The following is a 24,049-nucleotide window of genomic DNA, read 5'->3' on the forward strand; positions in this document are numbered from 1 at the left end:
CTCTCGTATTGGATGAATTATTATTAAATCAAATATTCATATTTGTACATTCAAAAATAATAAAACACTTAAATCAAAACCCTATAAATATGACAAGTTTCAAAACTTATTTCGGGGCACTTTAAAACCCCTAAAACGACGATCCAAACGTTTAGGTGGACTTGATGTAATGAGCCGACATTATTGTACGCAAAAAAAGATATTAAGTTCTATATAAAATATTGATATTTCGGGGTTTTGAAACATGACTAATCTTTGCCCAAAGTATGGAAAAAAACGTGATATTGATAGGTTAAAAAAAAATTAAAAAAACAAAAGGCCTCCTTCACGTACGAAATGCCAAACTTTATTTTTTGCAGTTTGGTCCTTTCACGCACTAAATTAGTGCGTGAAACCTATATATGTTTTTTTTTTTTTTTTTTTTGTGTTAGTTTGGTTCAACTTTTTTTTTTTTTTTGTCCTACAAAAGTCGCGGATTCTAAGTGACACTTTAGCCAAAAACATGTATATTAATAAACCAATAATGTAATGTGAAATTACCCTTATATAATAAAAATAAATTACTTTTAACTTTTGATTAGAGCATGCACAAGAAGTAAACCTTTTGACATTGGAAATCCAACAATAACAAGTTACTATGTGGATTTTTTAATCATCATTTAAATGTTACTTTATTGTCTCAGGGTAGAATTGAAAAAAAAAACTAGTCAATTTATGTCTTGGTTTCCTAAGGTGACACTTATTATGGGACAGAGGGAGTATAATTTTAATCGGTACAATGTTTAGGAAATGAAGATTTTTAAAACTTGTAATCTTAAACAGTCACAAAGTTTGTGTATATAATCTTTTTGAAATTTATAGCCTGAAACAAGTCATAACATTTGTGTTATTAACAAAATTCCTCATTAATAATAAAATGTAAATTGTGAGTTAATTATTACTGCTATATATTAGGGAGGATCCCATGTTTTTGTAGTCCTCACATCATTCTTTGAGCAATGAGGTTGCTACATGTGGTTGTTGCTTTTTGCCTACATATTTTCATTTTTCTCATTCATTTTCTTATGACCATTTCCACTTGGGACTTTGTAATTGGACTAGATTGACATCATATTTACTACTATATTACTATTATATATAAGAGAGGATCTCAAAGTTTTGTAGTCCTCACATGAAATTTTTTTGTCCATTTTATCCCTAATTGAAGCTTTAATTGCTCTGTAAGTTTTCATCCATTTTGGTAAATTTGAATAACTTTATGGGTTTCTTAAATGCTACAAGGAGTGATGATGTTGATTGGAGTGATAGTGACACCACAAAAGATCTATTTATTCAACCAAATTTAAAATTAATCCAAAAATTATTGTCTTTCTTTTTTGTGGAAATGATTATTAAATTTGTTTCAAAGTATCGTTTTTCCCTATGAAATTTATTATAGACAAGTAAACAAGTTATGGTGACATTCCCTTTCTACCTAAGTTCTTAATTATAAAAACTAAAATTATTTTTCATATATAACTAAAAATGTTTGAAACAGTAAGTAAAAAAATACAGTTAAGCCCTCTGAATAATAACAAGAGCGGGTTGCTCAGATGGAACCCGAAGGTTGTGAGTTCGAGTCACCAAGGGACTAAAAGGAGAGGAGCTCCTGGGGGAGGGGTAAAAAAAATTTTTAAAAAAAGTTATCAGAATTATAATAATTAAATAATTCAAAATGAGAATGATCATTTCACATTTTTGAATATTGAATTTTTACAAAAGATGATATAATCAACGTTTTGTATAATTTAGGACAGGTGGTTAGTTAAACGCATACTGAAACTACATCGTTTAAGAAATTACAATATAGATTTCTTTAAAAAATAAATTAAATTAAGAAAAAATAAAAAATACATCATTTATTAACCTGAATTTTTTAAGGACAAGGAAAGATTAGAGTAAGAAAAATAAATTACTCCATTACCTTTTCAATTCCGTTCGCCGTTTCAAGACTTTTAATTATTTAATTTTAAATGTTTATTTAAAAAATCTAATATAGTTTGGGCCCGGGTTTAACACAGGCCAAATGCCACTAGTATATATATATAAGGGAGAATACCTAATTTTTGTAGTCCTCACGTGAGTTTTTGGTCTATTTTTACCCCTAATTAAAGTTTTAATGACTTTGTAAGTCCTCACATATTTTGATAAATTTTAAGAACTTTTTCCATGCCACTAAAAGTGATAATGTCATGAAAAAGGTGATAATGGTCCCCCACAAAGCACACTCATATATATTTGAATCTTTTGTTTTGTGTGGAAATATTATTAAACTTGTTTAAATTAAGTTTTCCCGTACAAAAATTATTATAGACATGTAAAGAAATCATCATATCATTCAATTTATATCTTAATATAGTCTTAATTATTGAATTAAAATATTATTCTTATGATATTATTTATTATTTATTGATGTTATTTACCATTTATCATTTCCTATTTTAAATTTTTATTTGTCCGATTAAATGTAAAGTTTACTTTGTTTTAGTTTCTCCTGTAATTTCGCATCTTACTTGCTTGTAGACATAAATAATTAACAAAGATTTCACTTAAGGTAAGATTAAGTTTTAAATTAAAAGAATAAACACAAATAACTTATATCATTGTTAAATATTTTAAAAATGTATCAAAAATGTAAATTACAGTCCTTCCGTCTCAATCGAAAAATGAATTTCAAAGTACGGCTGTTAATTAATCTAATTTTTTGTGCACACACTTTTAACATAAAATTCACCTAATAAATGACTAATTAAAAGAGGAAAGAGGAACCATAAAACATTATTTTCATATATATTCTGAAAATATTTAAATAATCTGTAGTTAAAGAAAATACAATTTGACCAGAAATAATGATACTAAACAATTGCAAAAGTATATTTTTCATTTTTTTTAAATATTAAAATATTTTATGAAATACGGGATAATCAATATTTTATATAATTTAGGATAAAATAGTTAAGTTCAACATAAAAAAGTTACCATGAAAAATTCATTAAATTTAGAAAAAGGGGGAAAATGTTATTGTTTAAATGCATCTTTTGGAAGCACAAAAAAGCTTAAAGTAAGAAAAATTTAATTTAATTGACTTTTCAATATTTTTTTGTATGGTTTAATTTGAAAGAACATCTATAAGAATCTTGCAATACCACGGCTTTTAAGTATTTATAACTTAATTTTATTGATTTTCATCATAAAACAATGTGCGATAATAGATATTTTTGACGTTAGTCGAATATTGTAATAACTTTTTGCAAAATATGAGTTAGCTAATATGGGCTCAATTCAGAGAAATATATGATATTTAATTTAAGATATGAAAAGCTCAATTTGGGTCATTGGAGACTATAATCTCAAAAAGTTTTAATAAAAAGGAAACTAGAAAAGCTTTCATTCGTTCGAATCCTTTTTTTTTTTAAAAAGTATAATATATAAACTAAGAAAAATGAAAAATGTTTTCCTTTAATTTTCAGATACCTTTACTTTAAAATTAGAATTCTTTATAAAGAGTCAAACTGACACCACCAAAGGATGTGGTGCAGCGGATGGGGCTGCTCCTCCCTTAATCAGAGGTTGCGGGTTCGAGCTCTGGGTATGAAAAATTCTTGGTAGAGAACGCTTTCCCTGAATGGGCCCTACGCGGCGTGAATCCGGATATAGTCGGGCTTCAATGCTGGTACCGAACACCGGGTGGGAAACCCCAAAAAAAAAAAGTCAAACTAATATTACAAAAAACAAAGAAGCAAGAGCAGAAATTTAAAAAAATATTTACAAAATTAATTTTTAGCGTCGGTTTGGGCCCGGGCTTAGCACGGGCTAAATGACACTAGTATTTTTAAATATAGAAATATGTATACGCTTAATATAAGTCTGATTATTTATTTAGAACCGTTTTGATATAAATTATGCGTAATGGTTTATTATTTGGAGCATTTGTGGAATTGCTAACTTATAAGGTGCTTTCAGTGCGGTTCCTTAATATCGGATGCTTGTTGCGCTAGAGTCGAGTTTGGGACGTGACAGGTCTAAAATGTATCAATCATGGAGCAGTGACTGGTAAAGTCTTTATTTATGAATATGTAGAGCTCCAAATGTTTAAATGGGAGAATACAACATTATTTTATAAGACATCCGGTGCTACGGTGGAGAGGTGAAGCGTCGGGTGGACTGGGGGTGCTTAGTCGGTGCTACGGTGGTGGACAAATGATGAAGATGTTCTATTTTAGTAATTTCTTCTCCATATCTATTTCATATTTGGACTGTGTTCCATCAAGAAATATCTCCAAAACATGTATAATATGTATATAATTAGTATAGGTGTCAATGGTACAGTACGGACGGTTATTTTATAAAATTTATACCATACCGATTTTTTGATTACTTTATTTTGTATTAACCAAAATTAGACTTTTTGAAATTGTCTCATCTTCTCAGTTTCTCTTCGATATCGGTACGATTCGATTAATTTTCGGTATTTACTTAAAAGAAAATATGTAAAAGTCAATAGTAAAAGTTAGAACGCGCTACTATAAATATTTGTGTAGAACTTTGGCAAAAACTCTCTAGACATTTTCATTGTTTAAAAGGTGATGAATCAAGAAAATATAAAAGACAACAAGAATAGAGATTCATCCCACTATTTCATGGTACGTAGTGTAAAAGTAAAATAATGTTAAGTAAAGACAAAAAGTATAATTTAGATCACACAAGAGAGAAGAAATCAATCAAGATGGGACTCAAGAACTGAATCTACTAAGATTAAATATCCAGTAAGACAAATTCCAATCATACGAGAGGAGAAATATCTAATAACTTGTAGCTTGCTATCCAAGATCGGTGGAATACCTTGTAGCTTACTACCGAAGATCGTTGGAATACCTCGAAGCTTACTAGTTGCTACTCGAAATGCTAGAACTAACTTAGTTTCGATTGGAGTAGTATGATAGGTTTTAGTGTTAGGACTTGGGGTTAATTATGTTGTCGGCTTGTAGTCGTTTCCATCACTCCGGGTCTAAAGTTTTTTAATAGTTTATTTATGTTTAAACTTATTATATAAAATATATTTTACACATATATTATTCGGTACGTTTCGATATTTTACCTAATTATTTGGTAGGTTATAAATTTATATAAAACCCATCGATTTTATTAAGAGAAACCTAAAATTCAATTCAGTACAATCAGTTAAGTCGGTTTCTAAAAAATCATTGACACCTCTAATAATTAGTGTGTATACATTTGTACAATGAGTATACGTTGATTATACGTAAAATGTATATAATGTCTAATATGAAAAGTGTATATACAGAGTGTATAATAAATGTATATATAATCTATAATATACATTTTGGCTATAATGTGTCTTTTGATTTTATGTGGCCATCCGATTGTCAATATCTTCACCAGATAGCTAGCTACTTATGTCCTTAGCCCTAAAATAAACTAGGTAACAACTAGGGCATAACTTGGGCTAATGGGTCACAACTTGGGCCTCCCTCACTTGGGCTTGCATGGACTCAGCTGGGTAGCCATTTCATGACAACCAACTAGACCCAAAGTTAAAATGATTTCTTCAAAGTTTCTTTTTAAAGAAGGACGGTTGGAGCACTTTTGGAAAAGTCCTTTTTGGGAAATATTCACAAAGCTTCTCATAAAGCATTTCCAAAAAAAGTACAAGTTCAAACGGGCACAATATATGAATATAATCCCGCGAGTTTCCAACCTTTGAAGAATACCAAACCTAGCCTCCTTCCATAATCTCTTATGGACTATCCCTTTCCTTCTTCCCTTTACTTCCCAACACCTGCAACCCCTCAATATCTTCCCAAGCAAAGTATCAAAACTCAACCATGTTTCTTCAATATAAACTCCTACCCAATAACCAACCCCATCAACATTACACCTTCAACAACTGTACATTTCAATATTCTCTCATTCTTGAAACCAAATGGCTTCAGAACAAGCACCCGCGGTTGAGATGCCAGCTACCACCTTTTCGAAATACACGAAAAGGGTGATGTTGAAAAATATATTACTACGTAGTGATGGTGGAGTTGCATTAATTGGTCAGAGAGTTGTGATTGGTGGTTGGGTTAAGTCATCCTTGGAGATCAAGAAACAACCCGTAACGCCACCTCAGCCACCTTCAACTGCTCCTCAGGTGGTGAGTCCAAAAGATGTTACATGTTATGAGGTTCTTCAATCTAGGATTCCATTACTCAGGTCTATTATGAAGGTTTTTGGTGGAGGGGAATATCCTGTTACAGAGAAATTGGATGTTGTTGTTCAAAAGGCGCAAATACCCTCAGTTTCGATATTGCGAGTTAGTGATGGTTCTTGTGTGCCCAGTCTTCAGGTACCCTGTTATATGATCTCTTTCTGTGTGTGGAAATGTCTCGTTCAGATAATTAGATACACCTTGTTTTAATAAGTTTGTCTTATTTTTCTTTTTAGTCTGTTTTTTTAAAAAAAATATCACTTTCTATATTTAATATTCCCTCTATCTAATTTATGTGATATTTTTCACTTCTCGGGATTCAAAATGCTTGAACTTTGATCATTATTTTAAGATTATTTTTCACCAAATCGATATGAGAAAAGTTGCAACTTATAGTACTTTTCATGTAGTTTTTAAATATATAAATTTTAACCTTAAAATATTGAGTTAATCTAATTAAATTTAGCTTCAAATTATAATCAAATTGACTCTTGAAAACCGAAAATTATTACATAAATTGGGACAGATGGAGTAACTTTTTACGCCCAACATCCCACGTGATATATTTAAGACCATGATTCAAATAGTGTTTTGGTACATTACACACATCTTAGTTTAAGACCACAAGATTCAAAAGACTTCTTTTATTTTCTTAACTCTCTGCCGAGTCAAACTAAGACAATGAAATTCAATTTTGATGCAAAAACTTAAATTCAAAAATAAAATAGAAAAGATCCAATTTTTCACTTTTTTGGATTTCTTGGAATTTCTTTTTCCTGTTCTCCGGTGGTATCAAACCTCCGATATGTCTGGATATCTTATTTGTCTCTCCAGAAAAAATAAAACAAATTGAAACTGAGGGAGTATAAGGTTTTGTTGTTCTGTATCTGAGGCTCATGGTCAATCTTTCAGGTTCTTGTGGACTCAGCACTAGCGACTCCGCGCCAAATTATGCCTACTGGAACATGTGTATTAATTGAAGGTATATTGCAGCAGCCATCAGTGCAGGGGAAACATGTTGTTGAGCTCCAAGCAGAGAAAATCATATATCTTGGTTTGGTTGATGAATCTAATTATCCATTATCTAAGAAACGATTGCCTCTGGAATCTTTGAGAGATTGTTCCCACTTTAGGCCACGGACAACAACGGTGATTCTTTCTCCATTACATTTTACTGGTTTTTGTCCTCATGTTAGGTTCCTATCATGAATTAATTGCCCGTTTAGGTCTTTGGGAGTCTTGTGCTCTTGAATAAAAGCGGATCGTATAGTACTTCATACTTTCTTGTAGAGATGTAAACTTAGTGGAGTAAAATATAGGTTCTCAAATCAAACTTGAAACTTCTTTGATAAGTTCATTTTAAAGTTATCTGGATTTCTTTATGCAGGTAGCATCCATCATGAGAATTCATAATGCCCTTACTTGGGCAACTCATACTTTCTTCCAAGAACATGGTTTCCTTCACGTTCAAGTACCCATAATTACAAGCACTGATTCTGAAGGTTTTAGCGAGAAATTTATAGTTACAACTCTTCTTAGCAAGGGGAAAAAGGATGACCAAATTAGTTCCATTGAGAATGATGGAATTAGCATTGAATCCATCCGAGCTTCTATCAAAGAAAAATCCAAAAAAGTGGAAGAACTTAGCAGAACTAATAGCAATAAGGAAGCCTTAATTGCTGCAGAGCAGGACCTGAAGAAAACAAATGAGCTAGTGTCACAGTTGGAAACTAGGCAAAAAGGAAAATCTGGAGTCACAATTGAAACAAGAAAATTTGACTTCTCTAAAGATTTCTTTGCACGCCAAACTTATCTAACAGTTTGTGGTCGTCTTCATCTGGAGAGTCAAGCATGTGCTCTTGGAAATGTCTACTCATTTGGCCCCAGATTTCAAGCAGACAAATCAGAGTCGAAAAAGTCATTAGCTGAGACATGGATGGTAGATGTTGAAATGGCCTTCTCAGAGTTAGAGGTAGTGTCTAATTACAGAGGGATATTTCCCGTATTTCTCTTGTTCATCACTAAGTTTGCTACTTTTACCATAACTCCATGGCCACTTTCAGGATGCCATGGATTGCGCGAACGACTTTTTGAAGTTTGTATGCAAAAGAATTGTGGAGGGTTGCATGGAAGATCTACAATTCTTTTTGCAACGGATAGATAAAGCTGTTATGGAGCGCCTTCAATTTGCCCTATCAAGTTCATTTGAAAGGATTTCCTATGCCAAAGCCATAGAAGTTTTGAGACAGGTAATTATTTTTGCCACAATTTCTTGAACTTTTGGCTAAATTTCGAAGATCGGTATCTCATACTTGTATAATGGAATGAGAACAGGTTTCTGGCAAGAGATTTCATAATAAGATAGAATTTGGAGTTTCTTTGACCGAAGAACATGAAAGGTATGTAATATGCATTAGTAGCTTTACTGAGTAAATTTGATATATTAAGGACAAACTTGCTCATTAATTTCTTATCTCTCGGTTGCAGTTATTTGGTTGATGAGCTATATAAAAAGCCAGTCATAATATACAACCATCCAAAAGGACTTAAGCCATTTTATGTCCGTTTGAATGATGATGGGAAGACGGCTGCAACATTTAATGTGATTTTACCAAAGGTAATATCGGACCATTTGATTAGGGATTACAGTCCTTAATTTGCAGAGTAGAGGCTGTATATTGTCGGTAATTACTTCATCTTGTGCAAATAATCCTAGTAACAGTCTGAATTGGTAATTAAACTAAAGCCAAATTTGTTTGCAGGTAGGAACTGTGGTTAGGGGAAGCCAAAGTGAAGAACGCTTCAATGTGTTGAGCTCAAGGTAACAAACCGTGTTCACTTTGGAAGTTCAGATTTATTGCTTTACCTTAGGGCTGGTAAAATGGTTTAAAAAAACAAGTAACCATCAGACCCATTTGGATAACTGACTTTTTAAAAAAAGGATCAAATATGGATATCGATATCAATACCCTTATGTTTGCTTGTTAGTTTTCATGAGCTCCCTCTTTCTGGGAATCTAAGCTTATTTTGGCTTTTAGCTTGTGTTCTCACCTGGCTATTCCTGAAATCATGGATAATATGGATTTGGTTAACCCATTTTTTATCAGTGTTAAATATGGGCGGGTGGATATTTTATCCGGTTTTGTTTAACCCATTTTCAACCCTCCCGTTTGACACTCCTACTTTACCCCTTCATAGATATCCGGACATGTTTTCTAACGTTACTTGAGCATTGGAACTCATGGCAAACCATGTTGTGCTAATACATTCAATTTTCTTTGTTGGCAGGATGAAGGAACTGGGTTTGCAAAAACAGCAGCACGAATGGTATCTAGATCTTCGCAGGCATGGCTCTGCCAAAACCTCTGGTTTCAGCCTAATGATCGAACCTTTGGTGCTTTATGCCACTGGCCTGAATGATGTCAAAGATGCTGTTCCTTTTCCTAGAAGTTTCCGAAGAGCCAATAACTAAGTCCTTAAGAAAAGAATAGGCTACCAAATCAATGGATGTACATTCAAAAGCTTGCAACTTCAATATAACCAATTGTGACATACATGAAGTACATACAAGTACAGCTTTTCTCTGAGCAGACAAAACGTTTGTCGATCTGTCTGCGCTGAGTTTGCTCATACATTTGTAATTATTGGAAACATTTCAAGTTCTTAATACATAAGGTACTGCACATTAATTACCAATTAAGGTTTGATCATTTTGAATGTGTAGTTGTCCATTGATACGTTGGCTAATTTCTCTTTCGGATCTAAGGGAAAGAAAAATGGGTAGAGTTCATAACGAACATAGCAACTGCTATACAGGATTCGACATCCTTTCTTGTTTAAGCAAATTGTGGGGAAATTGCCGACTGCTACGGCTAGGCATTGAGCACAGTCTATCTCTGGTATGTCCCTTGTGCACTGCATCAAGGCATATAATGTAAGAAAAGGCGATAGTTTACTCTTGCCTTTTCCGAGCCCTTTGTTCTTTGGCACAATGGCCTCTGCAGTTATTTGATTTTTGAGTTGTTCTAGCTTTTTATTAAAGAAGTCAGTATCAGATACAAAGTCGACATTCCAGTAGAATATACCAGGAGATGTTTCTACTTTTCCCACGAAATTCTTAGTTTGGTACCTCAAAAAGCAAAAATCATACCAAATTCTAGCATCAGTTTGGTCCGGACAGCGTTTCCGGATCTCCTTTGCTGCATCTTTGATGCAACTTAAGCAGTCGTTGCTGCTAATATCTCCTCTGCATTGGTACAGGCCGTATAGTTGGTTCTTAGCATTACCATAGGAGGTAGTACTGAAGCTATATTTAGCAGAAACTGATACTAATTCAGCCAGCAGCTTTCCAATATTTGCTGATGTTTTAGCACTATTGGATTTGGTTGCATCATCACAAAAATTGCCCAGAGGATCAACAGACACTGCAGTACTGCAAATGCAGAAGAGAAGTATGAGATGAAAACTATAGTGTAAGAAAGTCATTGCTTCTCTTGCATTTCTAACAAGATAGTAGTAGTCCTTTCTTATACAAATATGCAAGTGGTAGTAGGTGGAGGATGACGTGGAGAAATACGTTGACTTGGTTGACCTATTATTGCCTACTGGTTTTATTGTATTTATGAATAGCATAATCAAAGGTGAAACAAGAATCTAGAGTCCGTGCGTTTAAAGTGAGAATAATAATTTTATTTTATATATATACACATTTCAATTTTGTTTATTGTTTTTGTATATGTACATGTAGTTTGAGCTGAAAACAATAAATTCAGTTGAATTATCTGGAGAATTAGCCAAAATCCGCCTACAAAGATAATGTTGTATGTTAGTTATATACGTAGTAACATGTTGTTTGGTTTGTTGGCTGTTGCTATATGATGTAAGTCAAAAAAAGAGGCAAGTCATTGGTAAATTGTGGACCGCTGAGGGACCATTGCCCGCTTGCAAGTCAAGCTCCACCTAGAAGCTAATGAGGAAACAAGATATTTTCCACATTATAAAGCTTTTTCTTCGGAATTCAAGCCTTCATTACTTAATTATTGCATCATATCAAGTTAATCAAACAGAGTATAACACTGTAGCCTCCTGGTTTTTTTGTTGAAATATCAATCCCGTTCAAAGATCAAATCAAGATTTGAACGTACCATTTCCCAACCCTTTCTTCTCTCGGCAACTGAATTTTACCCGCGAATCTCCTAAGACTCCTTGTTTTTTTTGTTGAAAATAACAAGGTCCATTACAATATCACCATTTTTGAATACGAATTCAAGATTTAAATTTGATGGATTGAATCTGTAAAGTCCCGATGCTGAACATATTGCACTCCTTTGGGCTTAAGAATACCAGAGCCACATACCAAAGACTCGTAAATAAGATATTCGCCAACAAAGACTTTGAAAGTATACATAGATGACATGCTGGTCAAACCTCTAAAGGTCGAAAAACAACTAGAGGACATTTCTCAAGTCTTTTAAGTCCTATGACAATACAACATGAAAACCTTGAAAAATGTGTCTGGTGTCTTTAGGCAAATTCCTCAGGTAGCGTATCACTAAAAGAGTCATAGAAGCAAACGCTATCACTAAAAGAGTCATAGAAGCAAACGCTGCCAAATTAGGGTCATCCAGAACATTCCGTCCCCCGCATCCGTAAAGGACATACAAAGGCTTACCAGACGGATGGCGGCCCTTAGCTGGTTCATCTCGCGATCCTATGAGAAATGTCGCGCGTTCTTTAGTCTCCTTAAGAAGAAGAAAGTTACAATAGTTAACAATTCAAAATATTTGAAAAAACTATTTTTGCTTCACCTATGACTTGTGAGCTGAGATCAAACCCGGGTAGATTATGTAGTCTAAAGAAAATTGACGTTCTTCTCTATTAAATTAACTTTTTAATCACTGGTTAGTTTATTAGTTACACTATTTTTGTTTCACCTATGACTTGTGAGCTGAGATCAAACCCGGGTAGATTATGTAGTCTAAAGAAAATTGACGTTCTTCTCCATTAAATTAACTTTTTAATAACTGGTTAGTTTATTAGTTACACTAGTACAACAAATAATTCAAACTAATTTTAAACATTGTACTTAATGGAAAAAAATTAGCAGCAAGTAACCGAAAATTGTCAAAAAAGTGGTGGTCTAATTGGAGGAGCCCATCAGGCATTTGTTGGACTTGGAGAACACCGACCCATTATCCTTCCACTGCATAGAGCGGGAGCTGTTCGTTGCTCTGTGAAACCAGCCTCACGCAGTGCACCCCGCTTTAGGGGCCAAGCAGCCAATGCCTTCGCATGGGCCACATGACCCAACTCTATGCTTGGAGAGGGCAGGCCAGAAACTAGCCCACCAAGCCCTGCCAAATGAGACAGCCCAACATTCCACCACAATAATGCCCCCACTTGGGTTACAAACCCACGTTACTGAGCTCGGCAAGCAGTTCCCTCTTGCATTCTATTAAAAAGAGTAAACATGTCTTGCTGTATAGCAGTGTGGGACAATATTATCGATTCTAATACCGCACTTCTTTGTTTACATTCTCTCCACTAACCAGTGTTAAAGTGTAACCATGTAGTAAATGCAAACAATATTCTTACCATAATAGTAGCAATATCTATTGACTGAGTGGTGATGAATTTACCTGATGAAATATAGCGGTGAAAAACTTAAATATACATGACACCGATAGATAGCAAATCTTTGATCGAACATTAAAAAAAAAAAAAAAAATGAAACAGTGAAATAAAAGAGGATTTTGCAATATCATTAACGAGGGGAGGTTTTTCAACTATTTAGTAATATTTACTTTCTAAGAAAGTTTATACATGCTATGGAACAGACATGAAGAGTGAAAAAGTTCAAAAAGATATTTCTACAAGAAGCATTTTCATAAATCATTGCAATGTTTTTTTAAATTTATTCATCTATTTATTCTTCATTCTCCTTATCACTTCTACACAAAAAAAGAAATGCTCCACGAATATGCATATATTCACTTTATTTTTTATTTTATTTTTATCTGCAGTTTGACAAAGCTTAAATCGTCCAAAACAAAGTAATCAACTTGATAATTCGACAAACGGCGAAAAGGCTGAAGTGCACCATCAGCCATCTTTAGTGCTGTTGTTTAAGAGTTAACCGGCGTTTGCAAATTTAACTCCAAGTACTTTTAACTTTACTTTCCTAAATTTGAACTCCACAATTTAAAACTTCAAGATAATTTGTCCTGAAGTTTAATTCTTTCAGTTCAGTCTCCAGAGATTCCTTCTTTCTTGTAAATATGATAATTTTTCCGTTTCGATGTAATGTCACATAAATATGGAGATCACTCTTTCATATTCTAATTACATGATTCAGACAATACAAAATTAACATTCAATTTCAACTGAAAAACAAGAACTTCATGACATTATGTCCGCTGTTTTTTTAAGTCTCCTGAAGTTCAAGGAAGTGGAGAAGACAAAGAAGTGAATATTTTCTATTTTTGTGTTGTGGCTAAACTCTAGATACTTTGCAAACACTAGTGGCTAAACTCTTTTCGAAAAGTTATTGCTTTCTAGTTAGTACATTAAAATTGCCTTTCTGGCTTTTATTTTTTTAGCCGTGAATGTTTTTTAAACGTTGTTTTTGCAAAATAAAGACAAGTGACATTAGTAGTTTCCATATATATTATACGGAATTTTTTTTGGACATATTCATATTAATCTATAGTTAAGTTGCTTGCGATATAAATAGTAAGACAGTATTAGAAATATTTTATACAATATTAAAAAATTCGCATTCTAAGTTCTAAGTAAGAACTAGAAAAGAAAGGATTCAAGTATCATACTACGCTAACACACAACAATTCATGTTTCTTCCATTAATAATGATAGTTTACCTTTCCTAGCACTTCAACATTTTTCTACCCAACAATTTTTTAAACTATACAAAGCATCGGCCAAACTTTTTGCAGTACAGAATTTGTGAATACTCTTATGCCTTACTATTGAAGTATTTTATAAAAGTTTGTTTTGAATTTTAGCTTCAGGGTAATAGTTGGTACCAACAAAATTATGTAATACGTTTTGCTTTTATGAAGTCACTATTTAAATAGTTACCAATTAGCTCAATGGATCAAATTTTTCTGTAACAACGTACCCAACTATTACCCGAACACCCTCGGCAAAAAATTATAGTGCATATACATAGGGTAGATTTTCTGTGTTTATGTACATATATTAACTTTTGAACACCTTGAACGTATGTAAAAAGTTAGCTCTGTTGAGAAGTGATTCAAAAATATTTGACCAAGTCGTTTGTTAGTTAATTTCCTTTATTTAAGCAAGTTTAGATATTGCTGCAGATAATTAGCAAATTAGTGGGTTAGTGGACCTACATTTTAGTATTTCCAGTTTGATTGTAAGCCCATTTATAGGCAGTCTTGTTCGCTTAAGTGATTCATCAGAAATACAAAGAATTGCAGCAGTTTTTCATCTCTTTTGCTCTATTTTCTGTTCACTTTCTCCTTCGAATTCCTTTTCTTATCCAACAAATCTGGTATCAGAGCACGGTTCTTTTTAAAAATTGACTGAATCGTGAGGTTTATATCAATTGAGTATTTGAGAGAAACAAGAGAGGAAGTGTGAGAGCAAAAAAGAAAAATGGCAGTGAATGGTATTTCATCATCTTCACAACCACTCAAGCCAATTTTCACTGGTGAAAAGTATGAGTTTTGGATTATCAAAATGAAAACTCTTTTCAAATCACAAGGGGTTTGGGAGCTGGTGGAAGCAGGCTTTGTGGATCAAGCAGGCTCTGACGAAGAGGCAGAAAAACTTAAAGAGATCAAAAAGAAGGATGCCAGAGCTTTGTTCTTCATTCAACAAGCAGTCCATGATGCAATTTTTTCAAGAATTCCAGCAGCAACTACGTCTTCGCAGGCATGGAAGATTTTGAAGAAGGAATTTCAAGGTTCAGCTAAAGTGATTACGGTAAAATTGCAGACTTACCGTCATGACTTTGAAACTCTTTCTATGAAAAGTAATGAATCTTTTCAAACTTATTTGTCTAGAGTTTCTTCTCTTGTTAATCAAATAAAGTCTTATGGTGAAGATATATCTGAAGAAACTGTTGTTGCAAAAGTTTTAAGGAGTCTTACTCCAAAGTTTGAACATATTGTTGCTGCGATTGAGGAATCTCATGACTTATCTGATTATTCTTTTGATGAACTAATGAGTTCTTTGCAAGCTCGTGAAGAAAGGCTCCTAAGGTTACATGAAAAAAATGAAGAAAAGGCATTTCAGGTGAAGGGGGAGTCCATTCATTAGAAAGATAAGCTAGAAAGTTTTTCTAATTGTGGTCGTGACAGAGGTGGTTTCTGTGGAAGAGGTCGTGGAAAAGGTCGAGATAGAAGAGGATCAAACGAAGAGAAACAAAATATGACATTTCTATGCAACTATTGAAGAAAACCAGGTCATAAGGAAGCTTATTGTTGGCAAAAGCAGAAGGATGAGAATAACCAAGCAAGTTTTGCAGAGAAAAATGATGATGAAAGTAAGCTATTTATGGCCCTTTATAAAAAAAAAATGCATTCCTAACCATGTTTGGATTTTGGATAGCGGATGTTCCAATCATATGTCTGGGACAAGATCATTATTCAAGGAGCTTGATGAGTCCAAAAAATCAGACGTGAGGCTAGGAGACAACAAAAAGATCCAAGTTGAAGGCAAAGGTACTGTTAGCATTATGACCAGCCAAGGTAATGCCAAGATTTTAGAAGATGTGATGTTTTTTCCTAGTCTATCTCATAATTTGCTTAGCATTGGAAACTAATGGTTAGCGGATACTCAATTTCTTTTGATGATGGTTTTTGCACTATTAGACGTAAGAAATCTGGGCAAATCATTGCTAAAGTTCCAATGACTAATAATAAAATGTTTCCTTTAGACGTTTCAATGGTTGAGAAGTGTCTTATGGTTGCTAATGGAGATAATGAAACTAGACTGTGGCATTTGCATTATGGGCATTTAAATGTTAACGGGTTGAAGTTATTGAGCAAAAAGGAAATGGTTTTTGGATTGCCAAAAGTTGAGAATCTTGATTTTTGTGAAAGTAGTGTTTATGGAAAACAAAGTAAAAAGGTTTTTCCTGTAGGCAAGTCTTGGAGAGCTTATGTTTGTCTTGAGTTAGTACATGCTGATTTGTGTGGTCCTATGAGTGTTGAGTCCTTAGGGGGAAGTTGATACTTTCTGCTTTTTACTGATGATTATAGTCGTATGAGTTGGATATATTTCTTGAAATTTAAATCGAAACATTTGAGAATTTCAAGAAATTTAAATCTTTTGTTGAGAGGCAAAGTGGATGTAGAATCAAAACTCTTATACGGATAGCGGTGAGTTTATGTCAAATGAATTCATCTCCTTCTGTAAGGAAAATGGAATACACAGGGAGCTCACAACACCTTATACACCGGAGCAGAATGGTGTAGCCGAATGAAATAACCGCACAATTGTCGAGATGGGCGAAGGTGTATGATGATGCTAGAGGTGTACCAAAGTGTTTTTGGTCGAAGTTTCGTTGCCAATTGTCTATTTGCTGAATATTTCACCCACCAAAGTCGTTTTCAATCGAACACCATATGAAGCATGGAGAGGTAACAAGCCCAAGGTAAGCCACTTACGTGTATTTGGATGTATAGATTATGCTTTAATGAATTCACTGTGCTCGACGTGTTTGATGAAAAATCTGAAAAATGTATCTTTGTTAGATATAGCACACAATCCAAAGCTTATAAGCTATATAATCCAATAAGTGGCAAAATTATAGTCAATAGAAATGTTGTGTTTAATGAAGCAGCAAGCTGAAGCTTTAATTCTGGGCATGAAAGCTCAAATTTTCAATTATTGCCTACGGATGATGTTGTTGATCAAGAGCATGCAGCAGATCCTTCACCAGCAAGTCCATGGACTACCTCATCGTTGGCACTAGCAACTTCTCCAACGCTAGAAGAACCTTCAGCTGGGCCAATTCCGTTGAGAAGATCAACAAGGATAGAAAACCAAATCCAAAAATATCGACAATACATCTTGTACTTTTGCTTTACTTGTTTCGGACCTTATTTGGTTTAAAGATGCTGAAAAAGAGGATAAATGGTGCAAAGCTATGGAAGAGGAGCTGTTGGCTATTCAAAAAAATCAGGCTTGGAATTTGGTCAATTTGCCAGAAGGAAAGAAAGCTATTGGGCTCAAATGGGCGTTTAGAACCAAGTATCATGTGGATGGAAGCATCCAAAAACACAAGGCAAGGCTTGTCGCAAAGGGTTATTCCTAACAACAAGGTATTGACTTCAACGAAACTTTTTCTCCTGTTGCCCACTTTGAAACTGTGAGAACTTTCTTAGCTTTGGCTGCTAAATTAAATTGGCCAGTGTAACAATTTGATGTTAAATCTGCCTTTTTAAACGGTGATTTGAAAGAGGAAATTTATATCTCACAACCTGAAGGTTTTATAGTTAATGGCAAAGAAGATAAGGTTTACAGGTTAAAAAAGGCACTTTATGGCTTAAAACAAGCGCCTCGGGCATGGTACTTCAAAATTGATTCTTATTTTCAGGAGAGTGGTTTCGAAAGGAGTAACAATGAGCCTACTCTTTATATAAAACGAGAAGGAAAAAATGATTTTTTGGTGGTATGTCTTTACGTTGATGATATGATATATATGGGTTCGAGTGAGACTATCATTGCTGAATTTAAAGATTGCATGATGAAGAATTTTGAGATGTCTGATTTGAGTCTATTGCATTATTTTCTTGGTCTTGAGGTGAAACAAGGAATGGATGGCATAGTCCTTTCACAAAGAAAATATGCAACAGATCTTTTGAAAAAGTTTAACATGGTAAATTGTAAAGTTGCTGCTACGCCAATGAATATCAATGAGAAGTTGTGTCATGATGATGGTACTGAAATGGAAAATGCAACTTATTTTAGAAGTCTTGTTGGTGGTTTAAACTACTTGTCTCATACAAGGCCAGATATTGCTTTCTCTGTTGGAGTAGTGTCTAGATTTATGCACAATCCAAGCAACTTGTTCGAAGTCTTGTTTCTACTGGAGAAATTACTTTGAAGGCGTGCGATACGAATGAGCAAGCAGCAGACATCTTCACAAAGTCACTTCCGCAAGCAAAGTCAACTTGGAGTTTGCAATTTTGAATCAAGGGGGAGTGTTGAGAAGTGATTCAAAAATATTTGACCAAGTCTTCAGGAGTTTGTTAGTTAGCTTCCTTTATTTAAGCAAGTTTAGATATTCTTTGAGATAATTAGCAAATTAGTGGGTCGGTGGACCTACATTTTAGTATTTCCAGTTTGATTGTAAGCCTATTTATAGGCAGTCTTGTTCGCTTAAGTGATGCATCAGAAATACAAAGAATTACAACAGTTTTTCATCTCTTTTGCTCTATTTTCTGTTCACTTTCTCCTTCGATTTCCTTTTCTTATCCAACAAGCTCAAGCGGTCCAGGGTGTTCAAAATTGTCTCTAGCATTCCTAGGTTCGATTCCCATCAACAATATTATTTTTTATATTTAGCTTTTGCTTTTTTTTTTGAACTCCTTGAATGAAAATCTTGGATCCGCCACTGAGTGTAATCCCACAGAAGTGGGGTCTGGCGAGGCTAGACTGTACGCAGAACTTACCTCTATCTTGGGAGGTAGAGAGGCTATTTTCGGTAGATCCTCGGCACAAGGACAAATCATTCAAAATAGTATGAAAAAAAAAAAACGAAAGCGAGATCAAATTTTTCTGTACAAAGCAAATTCATCCCAACTATTTTTTTGCGGAATTTAATCCACTGAATTAACATAAACAAAATTAAAAAGTGATCTAGAAAAAAACATACAATAAAAATAATATTTTTTTATAATGAGGTTATTCTGCCAGCGCTATAAGAGAACAGTTCATATGGACCTGCATAACTCAACCCCATATTTTCAGAGAGACCAGAGAAATTTTGAAGGACAAAAATTGCGTTAAACATATTTAGTCGACTAACACATAGACCAAAAAAGTATAATGTAATAACACAAACTAAAATGGCTATTCCCCAGAATAAATAATACTCCCTCTGTTTTAATTTATTTATCTTTCTTTTCTTTTTAGTTCATTTGAAAAAGAATGCATCTTTCCTTCTTTTGGAGAAAATGACATCTCTTACCCATAAACAATTCTATTTATATCTTTTATGTGTGATTTTTCAGATCTCTTATGTGTAAAAAGGAAGATCTCTTGAAAAAAAAAAGACATAAAAATAAAATATTTTGTAAGTGGGCTATAAAATCATTTCTCCCCTTTTTGGCAACTCTTCCACATGAAATGTTAAAGACCATAAGATTAAAAGACATTTTGGTACATTTTACATATCTTTAGTTTAAGACCATAAGATTTAAAGGTCTTCTGTATTTTCATAAACTCTATGTCAAGTCAAAATCAGACAAACAAATTGAAACGGATGGAGTAGTATGTCCCAATTTATATGATTTAGTTCGGATTTCGAAAGTCAAACTTTTTTATTTTGACTGTGCATTCGGACATACAATCTTTGAAGTTTTTGAAAAATAATTTACATATTTAGAAACTACATGAAAAGTCTTTTGTTAGTCACAACAATTAACAGTTATTTAAATGGCATTCGAATAAATCACAAAGATTTTCTTGTTACATTCTCTAAATCCGAACTATGTTATATAAATTGAGATAGAGGTAGTATATGCGTAAATAATACTCCCCCGTCTCAAATTATTTGTCGTTTTTTTTTGTTTTAGACGCCCCTTAAAAAATATTACTCCCTCCGTCCCAATTTATGTGATATAGTTTGACTAGGTATGGAGTTTAAGAAATGAAGGAAGACTTTTGAAACTTGTGGTCTTAAACAAGCCATATATATTTGTGTGGCTGTAAATCATTTCATTAAGGGTAGAAGGGGAAGTTTAAGTTGAATTTTCTAAATATAGAAATGTATTATTCTTTTTGGGATATATCACATAAATTGGGATAGATTGAGTAATTAGGAGAGGGAATTTTAACTACTTTACCCTTATTTATGTGTAAGTTATAGTCTCTCTTCATTAAATATTTACTCTATTTATGTGCGTCATCTCTATTAATGATAAAATTTTATTAAGAGTAAAATAGGAAAGATTAATTAATTTTACTTTGAAGTTCTAAAACGATAAATAATTAAGATAACTATTTTTAATAACCGTAACAAATAATTTAAGATAATTATTTTTAATAACCGTAACAAGTAATTTTTTGACTGAGTAGGAAGTCTAATATTTGTGCTTCACCGGTGACTTGTGAGGTGTGATCAGATACGGGCTTCCGTTAATCCGTCAATTGCGCATTGGATCGCTGCTTACTTCACTCTTCTGACCAAACAAGTCCACGCGTTTCAAAGCCCAACAATTTTCTTCTACTTTCCTTATTCTTTTTACATAACAATATTCCTTCATACTACCTCCGATTCCGTGCCAAAAGAATAACTTTTTTCTATATTTAGAAACACTTTATTTTTATATAATAATTTATAGCCGCATAAAATATATATGATTCATTTAACATTACAAGTTTAAAAGTCTTTTATATTTTCTTAAATTATATACCCAGATAAATGAATTCACATAAATTGAAACGGAGGCACTATAATACCAACCCGCCACACTTTATCTGTCTACACAATAAAAGGCACTTCACGCTAGAGTATCACTCTAGTCCTATCACTGACATACATCACTAGTTCCAACCGACAGACACAACAAGAACCAAACCTCAAAAAATGTCATCAGAAGAAGTAGGAGAAGAGTATCTTTTCAAGATTGTAGTAATTGGTGACTCTGCTGTTGGTAAATCTAACTTACTTTCCCGTTTTGCTCGTGATGAATTTGACCATAACTCTAAAGCAACCATTGGTGTTGAGTTTCAAACACAAGTTGTAGAAATTGATGGTAAAGAAATTAAGGCGCAAGTTTGGGATACTGCTGGTCAAGAACGTTTTAGAGCTGTTACTTCTGCTTATTATAGAGGTGCTGTTGGTGCTCTTATTGTTTATGATATTAGTAGAAAGATCACTTTTGAAAATATCAAACGTTGGCTTGATGAACTCAACAGTAAGCTCTCCTTTTGCTTTCTTTTTATTTTGAAATATTAAGGGGTCGTTTGGTTCGCGGACTAAATTATAGTCGTGGAATTATAATTCTTGGACTAATTTATCCGACCTGGGATGTGGGGTAAAATAATTTCAAGTTTGATGGGATAAAGGTGGGGTATTCAAGATTTTGCCTGATTAAATTTATATTGTGTACGGTTGACGGTGCAATGACCCCTAAAGATATAGACTTTTGTGGGTTTCTATTCTTGTTGATTATTGGACTTGGATGTGCATATTTTTGGCTTGATCTGGATCCATTGCTTATACAGTGCATTTTTCCCCTTTTTGGTAAATGGATTTGTTCATTTATTGACCGATTAATGTGGGTTGTGCATAGTTCTCCTCAACGTTGGGGTTAATTCATCTTTAGTGATATTACACGTCGTGATTTGAGGCAGCAAATGTGGTTCTAATTAGCAATACTTGGGAACAAGTAAAGCGATTTCGCTGTTTCCGGAAAAAAGGGTACAGCAGTTCCACTGGGAGTATGCATTCTTGATTTACTAAATTGTTTACTCAAATGTTTAGACATGGAAAGTATAAACTGATGTTGTTTGATTCTGGAAAGTAGCAGTTTGTGTACTACTATTACATAAGTTTTAAGTACTATTACATAAGTTTTAAGTGTTAATAAGCTAGTAAGAGTATCAATTGTGCTGGCTTATCAAAAATGTGTATTACTTATGCTGATAATTTCACTCTTGAGCACTGATTTTGTGTATATGAGCATGTGTTAGTTTGTTCATATTATGTTTTTCCTGTTCCGGATTGAGCTGTTTCTAAAGTTGGTGAGAGTAAAACGATGTTGAGTTCGTTGTATCAAGACAACTTTTAGCTAGGTATGATTGCGAAAATGTAATGAAAACAAATGGCCAGATATGGACAGCTATATAGATTTATCTACTGGTAAGGCTATTGTGCGTGCGTAGCAGGACAGATTTGAAAATACCTGTAAGACAAGCAATTTTTTAGATAATTAGTGGAATTAGTTGTATCAATATATAGGGTGAAAGAAGAGTCCTATACTAGCCTTCCCTGTTTGAAGTTCACCCTGTGCTTATGTGTCGAGAGAAGAAATCTAAATATAAGTTTGATTTTTGGCATTGTTGAGGCGTTAAGGAGCATTGCTTTAAAAGTAGGCCATCTTCTAGCTCGTCTTGCACTTGCAGTTGTGCTACCAAGATAATTCTGCTGGAAGTCGTGGACTTGTCTGATTTTCATACAACCGACCCAATCTAGTTTGAATTGAGTTGTTGTTTTTATTGTTCCTGAAATGACTAAAATCTGAAGCTCTAACGTGTTATTAGCTAATTTCCAAAGAATTGTAGATTGAGATTGCCCGTAAATAGCATGATGATATTTGTTCTATATTATTTTATTTCAGTTGTTCTCATACTTCACACTAAGTAACCTAAAATTTTTACATCTGCACCCAAGGGTGTAAGCTAGTGGTTAATGAAGTGGGTTTAGAACCATGAGATCTCTCAGGTTCAAATCCAATAGAGACAAAAACACTTGGTGATTTCTTCTGATCTGTCCTAGCCTTGATAGATAGAGTTACTCGGTACCTATTGTTGGTGGGAGGTAGCAGGTATTTTGTGGATTTAGTCGAGGTGCGCACATGCTAGCCTGGACACCAGGGTTATCAAAAAAAAAAAAAAAGTAACTTAAAATTTCTGTATCACCCCGTCAATAGAAAATTTGTCTTATCAGCTCAATATCGGAATATCTGTGGATCAATAGTGTTCACTGATAACTTCTATCACATTGCTTGAATGGTAATGCAGCCCACTGTGATACAACAGTTGCAAGTATGCTTGTTGGGAACAAATGTGATCTGGAGAATATCAGAGATGTGAGTATAGAGGAAGGGAAAAACCTTGCAGAAGAGGAAGGATTATTCTTCATTGAAACATCTGCTCTGGACTCTACTAATGTGAAAACAGCCTTTGAAATTGTCATCCGTGAGATATACAAGAATGTAAGCAGAAAAGTTCTCAATTCTGATTCATACAAGACAGAATTATCAGGCAATCGGGTTAGCCTTGCCAATGGAACCGACATGTCAAAGCAAAAAGCATCGTGCTGCTCCAGATAGTTTTGTTTCGTAACTCTTATGTTGATCTTTATTCACTTTACCTTTCTAGACACTTAAACTGCACCCTCAGTTTAAGCTGGGAAGTTTCTCAAGGGTGCATGTCTTGTTGCTTTTAGTTAATTGCTCTGTACTTGCAGTCTTGCAACTAAAGGGTGCAGTACACAATAGTTCCAATGGGGTATAATTGTATCATTTTACTAGGCTACGAAATAAATATTTGAGAGAGGATTGAGTTTTACATAACTCGTGAAGTTCTTATCCTTCATTGAGACAATGACCTTACTAGGGGAGATTTGCACAAATAAGATGTTGCAGTGTCACCGTTTAAATTTTGATCTCGTTCAGAAAAGCTTTGTAAAAATAAATTCGTGGTCAAGATTGCGCAGCAACTTTTGACAAATCGCCAAGATTTCAGATTGAGAGACAAAACTTGCCTTGTCACAATGATTGTCCGAATTGTACAGAACTGATTATTGGGACTTCTAGAAAACTAGAGACCCACAAAATTATAAAAAGGATT

The 24,049-nt window shown here is 33.8% G+C and overlaps 3 protein-coding genes across 3 annotated transcripts; 2 read left to right on the forward strand and 1 right to left on the reverse strand.

Annotated features, from left to right (window-relative positions):
* The first annotated feature begins 5,885 nt into the window (after positions 1-5,885).
* On the forward strand, positions 5,886-9,953 carry LOC132049231 (asparagine--tRNA ligase, cytoplasmic 2). The gene is made up of 8 exons (XM_059439960.1): positions 5,886-6,391; positions 7,166-7,402; positions 7,641-8,225; positions 8,317-8,502; positions 8,588-8,652; positions 8,741-8,870; positions 9,016-9,074; positions 9,542-9,953. Exons 1-8 carry the CDS (start codon positions 5,984-5,986, stop codon positions 9,723-9,725), a joined length of 1,854 nt encoding a protein of 617 aa, XP_059295943.1. The 5' UTR covers positions 5,886-5,983; the 3' UTR covers positions 9,726-9,953.
* Positions 9,764-10,761, reverse strand: LOC132049242 (cysteine-rich repeat secretory protein 55-like). Its single transcript, XM_059439971.1, has one exon. The coding sequence runs from the start codon at positions 10,736-10,738 to the stop codon at positions 9,950-9,952; it is 789 nt and encodes a 262-aa protein (XP_059295954.1). The 5' UTR covers positions 10,739-10,761; the 3' UTR covers positions 9,764-9,949.
* Positions 10,762-20,958: 10,197 nt separating this feature from the next.
* LOC132049251 (ras-related protein RABA5b-like) lies at positions 20,959-23,772 on the forward strand. Its single transcript, XM_059439984.1, has 2 exons — positions 20,959-21,390; positions 23,219-23,772. Exons 1-2 carry the CDS (start codon positions 21,060-21,062, stop codon positions 23,527-23,529), a joined length of 642 nt encoding a protein of 213 aa, XP_059295967.1. The 5' UTR covers positions 20,959-21,059; the 3' UTR covers positions 23,530-23,772.
* The last annotated feature ends 277 nt before the right edge of the window (positions 23,773-24,049 follow it).

Source organism: Lycium ferocissimum, chromosome 1 (genome assembly GCF_029784015.1).
Source record: "Lycium ferocissimum isolate CSIRO_LF1 chromosome 1, AGI_CSIRO_Lferr_CH_V1, whole genome shotgun sequence".
In the NCBI taxonomy this organism is placed as follows: domain Eukaryota; kingdom Viridiplantae; phylum Streptophyta; class Magnoliopsida; order Solanales; family Solanaceae; genus Lycium; species Lycium ferocissimum.